This window comes from Juglans regia, chromosome 10, assembly GCF_001411555.2.
Source record: "Juglans regia cultivar Chandler chromosome 10, Walnut 2.0, whole genome shotgun sequence".
Classification (NCBI taxonomy): Eukaryota; Viridiplantae; Streptophyta; class Magnoliopsida; order Fagales; family Juglandaceae; genus Juglans; species Juglans regia.
Genome location: NC_049910.1, coordinates 18,878,720 through 18,888,357, shown reverse-complemented (window position 1 = coordinate 18,888,357; position 9,638 = coordinate 18,878,720). Strand labels below are relative to the sequence as shown.

The 9,638-nt window shown below is 38.5% G+C and overlaps 1 protein-coding gene across 4 annotated transcripts; it reads left to right on the top strand.

The window, feature by feature from the left end:
- Window positions 1-3,359: 3,359 nt before the first annotated feature.
- On the top strand, window positions 3,360-7,115 carry LOC108996648. Of its 4 annotated transcripts, none has more exons than XM_018972660.2 (8): window positions 3,360-3,464; window positions 4,205-4,432; window positions 4,525-4,662; window positions 4,842-4,920; window positions 5,870-5,941; window positions 6,080-6,155; window positions 6,573-6,629; window positions 6,724-7,115. In XM_018972660.2, exons 2-8 carry the CDS (start codon window positions 4,244-4,246, stop codon window positions 6,812-6,814), a joined length of 702 nt encoding a protein of 233 aa, XP_018828205.1. In that variant the 5' UTR covers window positions 3,360-3,464; window positions 4,205-4,243; the 3' UTR covers window positions 6,815-7,115. The 4 variants fall into 4 exon arrangements, with proteins under 4 accessions (XP_018828205.1, XP_018828203.1, XP_018828204.1 ...); XM_018972658.2 differs by having other exon boundaries at window positions 6,537-6,629; XM_018972659.2 differs by having other exon boundaries at window positions 3,377-3,464; window positions 4,211-4,432; window positions 6,537-6,629.
- The last annotated feature ends 2,523 nt before the right edge of the window (window positions 7,116-9,638 follow it).

Here is a 9,638-nt window from a genome sequence, read left to right as displayed (position 1 = left end):
CATATAACAAAATATTGAGTCTAGTCAAATCTCCCCAATACTTGTCAAATTTGACCCTCATGGTCAATGCCATCCCCCTCATCCTTAGATTGGAACCCCTACACATGTCGTCTAATTCTTCTTTCACCCTGCATATTTGTTGACAAAATTCATAGCATGTAGGGTGCAAAGAAGCAGATAACTTCAACGTGACTTCATAAAACAGCCCAAGAAAATCAACAAATGTAGCAACTACCTCCCAATCATCATCATTAGGCAATCCTAAACTCCCGTGCTCATCAAAGTATTTGACATATTGAATGTCTTCATCACCCAATAATTGAAAGGCTTTTTTATATTCTTGGGCCGCCTCCAACATCAAGAAGGTTGAGTTCCATCTGGTGGGAACATCAGTACAAAGACCCCTCTTTGATGTTATGCCCACACTCTTCGCAGCAATTTTGAATTTCTCCAATCTAGAAGGAGAAGACCTCACAAATTTCACAGCCAATCTAACTCGTGCAACCGAGTTATCAACATCTTTTAACCCCTCAGTCACAATTAGATTCAAGATATGTGCAGAACATCTAACATGCAAATATTCACCACCCAAGAATGTCTTATTTGCCTCTTTAAGATAAGTTTTCAGATATCCCAAGGCGACATCATTAGACGAGGCATTGTCAACCGAAACTGTCAAAACCCTACTCAACCCCCACTCCTTGATTGAGGCCTCTAAGGCCTTCCCAATTGTCTCACCCTTGTGATCAGTTATTTGACAAAACTTAATAATCTTTTTATGGAGAATCCAGTCATAATCAATGAAATGGACAGTCAAAGACATATAATTAAAATTTTGGACTGAAGTCCAAGTATCGGTAGTGAGACAAACTACCAAACCCGCCAATTGGCCCCTCAAAACATCTTTATCTTTCCAGTACATCTTTTTAATATCCTTTGCCACAGTATGGCGAGAAGGAAGCATAAATCTAGGTTCCAATTCTTGGACAAATTCTTGGAACCCTCTCCCATCCACAAACTGAAAAGGTAGCTCGTCTATGACAACCATACGAGCTAACTTCCTTCTACACTCATCAACATTATACTTTGTGAACCCCTTCAATGTTGAACCCCCATTACTCCCATCCGCCATTTTTTTTAGTCCAATTTCTAGTCTTGATTGACCCTTCTCCACTAAGGATCTTAATATTGGACTCTTCTTGCATTGTTCCTCTAAATGAGCCTTTAACTGGGATGTACCATGTTTCCTATAGTGACATCCATATATATTCCCACAATAATTACATTTAGCTTGTGGGTTATTGGGGTCACCACCCTCTAGTTTGGTAAAATGAGACCAAATTACGGAAACAGGTTTCTTACTTTGTGTGGGCTTAGGGGCGGGGCAAGGTGTATTCCCACTCCCAAGGGTTGGAGTAGGGTTAGGTTGTGGGTCAGGGGTACTGGTAGGGGCAGTGGTACTGGTAGGGGTGGGAGAGCTATCAGTGAACTCTCATTGAGAAGACATTCCTGATTCCACAACACAATAAAAAATAAAAGAATCAATCAACATACGACATAATTCCAAACATGCACTTATCAATCACGTACGACATAATTCCAAACATAAACCCCTAAATTGAGTTAGGGGTTTCAATTGAAACCCCAAATTGATTTGGGGTTTCGGATTGAAACCCCCTCAATTGAGTTAGGGGTTTCAATTGAAACCCCTAAATTGAGTTAGGGGTTTCAATTGAAACCCCTAACTCAATTTAGGGTTTCGGATTGAAACCCCCTCAATTTTAGGGGTTCAATCCGAAACCCCTCAACTTGAGGGGGTTTCAATTCAAACCCCTAAATTGAGTTAGGGGTTTCAATTGAAACCCCTAAATTGAAAATTAAGGGGTTTCAATCGAAACCCCTAACTCAATTTAGGGTTTCGGATTGAACCCCTAAATCAATTTAGGGGTTCAATCCGAAACCCTAAAATTTAGGGGTTTCGATTGAAACCCCTAAATTTGAAGCACAAATTTCGGATTGGAACCCTAAATTGATTTAGGGTTCCAATCTACAAACAAAAACAAACAAACAAGTACAAAGAAACAGACGAATCAAACACACAAACAAAATTCTCCACAGCACACAAATTCACAAATTTCCCATCCTCCATCTCCGATTCAACCCAACCTTCCTCCAATCTCCAATCCAAAACAAAAAAAAAAAAGAATGGGTTTCGGATTTCTTACCTTTGAGTGGCGGCGAAATCCTAGTGAGAGACGGAGATGGAGAAGTGGCAGCGGTGGTGCTGCTCGTGCGAGACGGAGATTCGACTGAGAGAGAGAGAGGCTTGTGGATGCGAGTGCGAGACTGAGTCAGAGAGAGTGAGTGTGAGTGATCGGCGAGAGACTCAGAGACAGAGAGTGAGAACGGAGAGTGAGAGAGGAGAGAGTTCGAGAAGGAGAACTGGAGAATGCAGAAATGAGAAATGGGAAGCAGACGCGGGGAAGGGGGGGGGAGTTTCACTTCTAGTGAAACGGCGCCGTTTCACTATTAGTTGAGGGGCGGCACTTAGCAGACGGACCTAAGTGAAACGGCACCGTTTTGTCTATAACAAAACGGCGCCGTTTCACTCTACTTATTTATTTATTTTTTATATATATATAGTTTTAATTATATTTTATATATATATATATATATATATATATATATAACTCAAGCAGGGCGGGGGAAAAGCGGGGCGGGGCCTCGCCCCATCTGCCCCCCGCCTCCGCATCTTCCATGGGGTGCGGGCGGGGCCCCCCGCACCCCGCTTTAGCGGGCCGGATCCCCCGCCCCGCATGTGCGGGGGCGGGGCGAACGGGGCGGGTCAGCGGGGAACGGGGCCCCGCTGCCCACCCCTAGTTGGAAGATGGTGTGTTTTGTCTATTTTATTAACATGATAATACTTAATTTATAAGAGATTTTAATTTTAAATTTTGCTAACAAATTCTCATCATATCAATAAAATAGAGGTTTTAATTAAAAGAAATAATAGAGGGTGCTAAGCGCACGTTAGTACAAGGCCCACGTGGAGCCTCGACAGTCGACAAATGTAGAGTAAGCGCACTTTAGCGGGGGCGGGGCGAACGGGGCGGGTCAGCGGGGAACGGGGCCCCGCTGCCCACCCCTAGTTGGAAGACGGTGTGTTTTGTCTATTTTATTAACATGATAATACTTAATTTATAAGAGATTTTAATTTTAAATTTTGCTAACAAATTCTCATCATATCAATAAAATAGAGGTTTTAATTAAAAGAAATAATAGAGGGTGCTAAGCGCACGTTAGTACAAGGCCCACGTGGAGCCTCGACAGTCGACAAATGTAGAGTAAGCGCACTTTAGCAAATATCTGTTAGGATCTGTGCTTCTCTGTTCTCAGCTCATAGACTAATTAAAAGGTTTCTTCTCCCTGCCCCCTGCGAGTCCATTCTGTGTCTTCGATTCTTGGTCAGTTCCCAATCATCTCAATTTCTTTTTGTCTTCTCAATCTCTTTGCGTTCTTTATTGTTTATTTTTATCCGATCTTCGTTCATAATTTCTAATTTTGCTTTCAGCGATCTTATTCTCTGCCCCCCTTTTGAATCTTTAGAATATTTTATAGTTATTTATACGAATGCATAATAATTAAATTTGATGAATTTGCTTATCTGAGGGATTTTGTGGATTTTATTTTTGATGGGTTTTAGTTATCAAAAATTTAAATTTTTGATGGATTTTGTTTCTATGTTTTTGTTAAGTTAGAAAAGATGTTGTTACACTCTGATTGGATGCTGAGAAATCTGGGTGAAATAGAAAGTGATTTTTATATATTCAGTTTTTAAGGAACCAAAAAAATCTTACAGTTTTTTCTTTCTTTTTTCGTCGGTTTTCTCAGGAACCAGGCAGAAATCGAACCATTATATTTACATTCACATCGAGTTCCTAGAAAAAATGTATAGTGGAAAAAAACCTCAATTTAGTGATGTCATGATAGATTTCGATTGAGTTCTTTATCTATAAGAATCAAAAGGGGTAGATATATTATATATATGTGTGTGTGTGTGTCCGTATGTATCCCAGTCTCAACGTTTTTTGAAGAAATCTTGACTTTTAGTTGAATTCTGTTAGTTGATTGCAAGTCTCTAGTTGCGGATTTATTGAATTTAATGAAGAAATATGATAATTAATAGTATTGCCTTTTCTTGTAGCTTTAGTGGCGCATATCCTGACAAGGAGAGATCCGGGATATGCCTAAGACAGAGATCGTGTTGAATGGAAGGAAAACGCCTCCGTCATTAGTGGATCTATGTGTTAAGACGGCAATAGATAATGTAAGGTACCTTGGGGATGTTGGTGAAACAGATCTTGATCTCCTTGACCGAATTTTACCACACTGTACAGTTGACCAATTGATGCACGTGGAGAAGTGCTCAGAAGTGAGAAGGCTTGCGTTATCTTTGTAATTACACATATATTTGTGATACTTAAGCAGGAATGTTGAAGAATTTATTTTAATTAATTATTGTAGGGAAGAGATCTAAGTCCAGTTACTGACAAGTTGTGGAAGAAATTTTATGAAAAGCAGTTTGGTGCAAAAAACACAGTGCACGTAGTGGAGAGGATGGCCAAAAGTTTAAAGTCATATAAATGGATACATTTGTATGAGGTGATTTTCTGAACTCCATTCTCTTTCAAATTACCATTTTATAGTTTCCATTGTTAGATGCAATATTCTTTCGTGGGTAAGTTATTTTTCTGACAAAGCAATTAAAACATGCACTTTTGTGCAGGAGTATTTTTTCTGTTATAAAATGAAAACAATTAAATAGGGTGATTTTCTTGCAGGCAAAATCAGAAGACATTGTTGAGCATGAGAAGAAGGCAGCTGCCAGAATTAAGCAACTATACAATAAAGAAACTGCACGTATGTCCTTTTTCTTTTTTGTCTTATATAACTTTTAGATTTGAATTCTTCCCTGTGATTGCACGTTATATAAGTGATAAATGCTTCACTGCATGTAATCTATGTTATTGCTGTTTTGTCCAAGTGGATTCAGATTTGACCTATGTAACGTTCCTCACATCTCCATTTGATTATACAAGTTGACGGTTACTAGTATTTCTTTAGAGATTTTCAGTTTGTTATTGCGTACTATTAATTAAGGGACAAATTATTTTGGGATGAGATTTACTTTCCTTTTCTCAGGTTTGGATATTTGTGACAATTCTACACGCACCTTCAACTTATGGTTATTTAATTTATTTCACAGACTGATTGTACTTGACTCCATTTTTTGGGTTCTCTATGAAATTGATAAATTGGTTTCTGGAAATTAAAAAGATATTTTCTGTCCTTTAACAAGTTAACAAGTATGCATGTCATTGAACTGATAATCCTTTTCTTCATTCACTTGGTGTTGGTCGATACAACTGATAAAATGGAACTCATTCTTAAATCATGCATATTGGTCACAGATGCAAGATGAAAACTGCTGATTCTTTGTAAAAACTACAAAGAAATGTCTTTCTTACATCCCCTCTTGAACCTAGAGCCCTTGAGGCAACAAGGAAATCCTATCTATCCCACGTAGATGCTATGCATGTTGGCTCACCTGTGGAAGAGTGTTGTAGTAGTCTTGGAAGGTTAGAAAAATCTTAGTCCTTAAAAGAAGTTCAGGTCGGTTTCTTCAAACCATCCACTTATTTTGAATGAGAAGTTTTTTCTTGGCTCCATCTATCTTCCATCCATGTTGCTGTGAAATATTAAAATTCTGTAAATAATATATTCTCTGACTTTTATACACTGTTTTCAAGAGGCACAGTCTAATATTTGTGCCCATATGGTTTTCTTAGAATGTGTTAGACTTTTGTAGGAAAACAGAGTCGGCAAGTGCAGCTTTGCGCCAAGGTTCCACCTTCAAAAAATAAAAGAAGCTTTTACGGAGGTAAGCTTTGTAGTTAGCAATATTGATGTTAGCTGCGCAATTGTTTATTTCAATTTGGGGTAGTCAGTGCCCCACACTGAAGAGGATGCGCACCCTAATTTTGGTTTTAACAAATTTTCTTTTGGCATTTCTTTGTAGGTAGTGGACCTGGCCACAATGTTTCACACCTTAGGAACAACTTGATGAAGAAGTCAAAAATAGAACTTCTTAACAGGTAGAGAATGTTCCTCTTTAAATCTTGTAACAGGGAAAGGTAAATAAATACTTAATTACTACAGTATTTGAGTTAATTTTCTTGAGATCTTCTGCTAAAGTCTAAAGGGCTACATTTTTACTTATTGTTTACTTATTGAGAGAGAATATTACGTCCTTGCTCTGTACAACAGACACTGGTTCTCAGGTATTTAACTGGGCATCTGCCACATCTTAGTTTGGGGGCCCTGGCATGTTTTTGACGTTAACTTGAAGGGTATTCTCTTACATATCAATGTAATTTACTTGGGAAGCAGTAACATAAGATACTTAGGAATAGGTAGAGAAGCTAAGTATGAAGTTTATTGGTGGGAACATAAATTTATTGAGACGAGTTTTTCAGGATACCTAAGATTTTCTTCCTCTTCCTTTCGAGCAGTCGTGAGGTGAAGAATCTTGCAGCTATGAAGAAAAATACATACCAGAGAAATGATGGGTAAGATTCTCAGTTGTCTTTATCTTAATAATGTTTAAGAAACTGTGTATGTGCATTTCCAACTCATTCATTCTGGTGTTTCTTGTCCTTTCAGTGCCTCTCCCATGATGAAAGCAGCTCAGTTCTCTGGGAAGGATTCTGCTACGACTTCTAAACTTTTCAAGCCTGTACATAGAGGAATTTAGAAGCATGTCTTCTGAGTCCTGGCATTGCAATGGAGAGTGCTATCTTGGATGGTATCCTTGCTAAGCTTTGCAAGATTTCTACTCCGACTTAGCTCCATTTTTAAACAATACGTCCAATCTTGTTGGCCAGGTGATCATTATATTTTTTCCCCTTGGTTTTACGTGTATCTTCCCTTTCTTACATCCCAATAATGAATATTTGGTTGTTTCACTATATTTTCTTCTAGTCCAAGTTGTAACTAACTAGTTACTTGTTGGAATCCGATTTGTTTTCATTTGGAAAATTTACCCTTATACATAATTGTGATTCCTCTAAAATTACTTCCTGTCTGCAAGCGGTTACAGGTTCAATTCAATGGGGATCCTAATTAAAAACCGAAATAATAAAGATGATGATGATGATCATCATCATAATGAAGGAAAGATACTCCCAAATGTAGAGGAGGGGTAAAGGGTGGAATAGAGTATCCTTCAAAACCGTTACGAATTTGTCATACGCACCTTGAGCATGTGAGAGTTACATTTTTATTGAATATCATTGAAAGTCAAGTAATTCTCCCATCTTCAAAGGACATGAAGCAATTTTCTAGATTAGACTACCGAAAAGGTATGTGTTTCTCACATTCTTATAAAGGACATTAGACAATTTATAAACTAGGTTGGATAAACATCGGCCTTCTCATCCTAATGGAGAAAAACACGTGGATGGACATCTTGCCTATTCTATGGAATCTAAGAAAATGAATCATGTGATGTGTACATTTCTATCTCAACAGACCTACTTGCCTTTTTTTTCTTTTTATACGAAAACATTTATTTCATCAATGAGAATTACAAAGATTGTTTATCAAATCAAATTACATTGTCAATAAAAAATGGAACACTATGCCCCCCATACTTGCATATCATTTACACTCCATGCACGTCGTGCCATCTTGTGTGCTGCCACATTTGTCAATCTAGAAGCAAATTGCAAATTGCAAACTGCACTCCTTGAATAACATCATCAATCTATGAACCTCAATCACCAAGGTTCTATCAGATGCTAAACAATCAACACCACTATTGACTTCTTCCACCATTTGTAAGCAATCGCTTTCAATTATTAAGTTCTCAATGCCTATGTTCAAACACAGCTGCAAAGCACGAAAGATTGCCAAAATCTCAATGCTTGCTGGTTCTGAAACCTGTGCCTCCATTCTGCTAACAGCCAGAAGAACTTCTCCATTTGAGTCTCTTAGTATAGCCCCAACACCTGCTCTTTGCTGGTTAAAAAATATAGCCCCATCAGTATTGAGCTTGAAGCAACAAGTAGATGGAGGTGACCATTTGCGATGTAGAAGCTGTGAACTCCTCTGCCACTGCTCCTTAGGAATAGATTTTCTCTTCTGTGAAAATACAAAGCTTTGCACCTGTTGAGGATGTAAACAAATATGGTCGTGTATCATCCTATTCCTCCGATACCAGACTCCCCAAGCCATCAACACAAAATCTTCTAAGTCCCCTGAACCTCCTTTTGTCTTTATATCCTCAGCAACAAGCATAAAAGGCCTATTATGATCAATCTGTTGGAAATAAGGAAACTTATGAACCCATAATTCATGGATTGAGGGGCAACCAAATAAGGCATGTGGTAGGTCCTTGAGCTGAGCTTCACAGAAACAACAGTGATCCTCCACTTCAATGTTTCTCCTAAGCAGATTGGCCTTTGTTGGTAATCCCTCCTTACATGCTCTCCAAGCAAGGACTTTAACCTTGTGAGGAACATTCAACTTCCATATAGCAGACCAGAAAGATTTCAGTTGCTACAATAGAAGTTTCTCCCATATTAGGTGTCTCACGTCTTAAAGAATCTGTATGCACTTTTTACACTGAAATTTCCATGCCTTTCATGCTCCCAAATCCATCTATCAGAACTATGAGAAGGGCTAGGATGCAGCTTTAAAATAGCTTCTACCAATTTTGGATTGAAGAGAGATCTTACTTTTGCTAAATCCCACTACTTTGTGTTGATGTCAATAAGAGTGGCAACCTGACTGTCCAAAGCTTCCAAGTCCTCATTCGCAAATTACCTCTACCCTGCTCCACTTGCAGATTTCTAACACCAAGGATCCAAACATCTTTTTGAATATGAATTGAGCTGTCATCACCAACCACCCATCTTCCTCCTTGAATAAGTAATTTTTTTGCTTTCCAAATTCCCCTCCATGCAAATGAGGGATTGGCACCAAGGCTAGCCCTCAATAGATTTCCATTAGGAAAGTACTTAGCACTATAGACTTTAATGAACAGACTTTCCTTTTCTTGTAAAAGCCTCCACCCTTACTTTGCTAAAAGGACCATGTTAAAATTACCCAACTTCTTGAATCCCATACCTCCAAAAAACTTTGACTCACACATTTTGGACCAACTAACCCAATGTACTTTCCTCTCTTCCTTCTTTTGACCCCACCAAAAATGAGCCATCATGCAAAGATTTTTAGGGAGTTTAAAACAGCTCTTTGCATAAGAAGGAATAGTCAAAGCAACAGCTTTAATAAGGACTTCCCTACCTCTTTGAGAAAACATGTTTCCTTTCCAGCTTTGTAACTTTAACCAAACTTTATGCTTAATGTCTGCAAAAGCATGGTTTTTTTACTTTCCAACCATTGGAGGCAAACCCGGGTACTTTTCATATTATTGGACATGACTAGTTCCCCACAAATCCATGATTTTTTTCTGTTTCTCCCCCCTCACATTTCTGCTGAAGACCATAGCAGTTTTATCCTTGTTGATAAGTTGACTAGATGCATCTGCATATTGATCCAGCAACATCTGTAGCCTC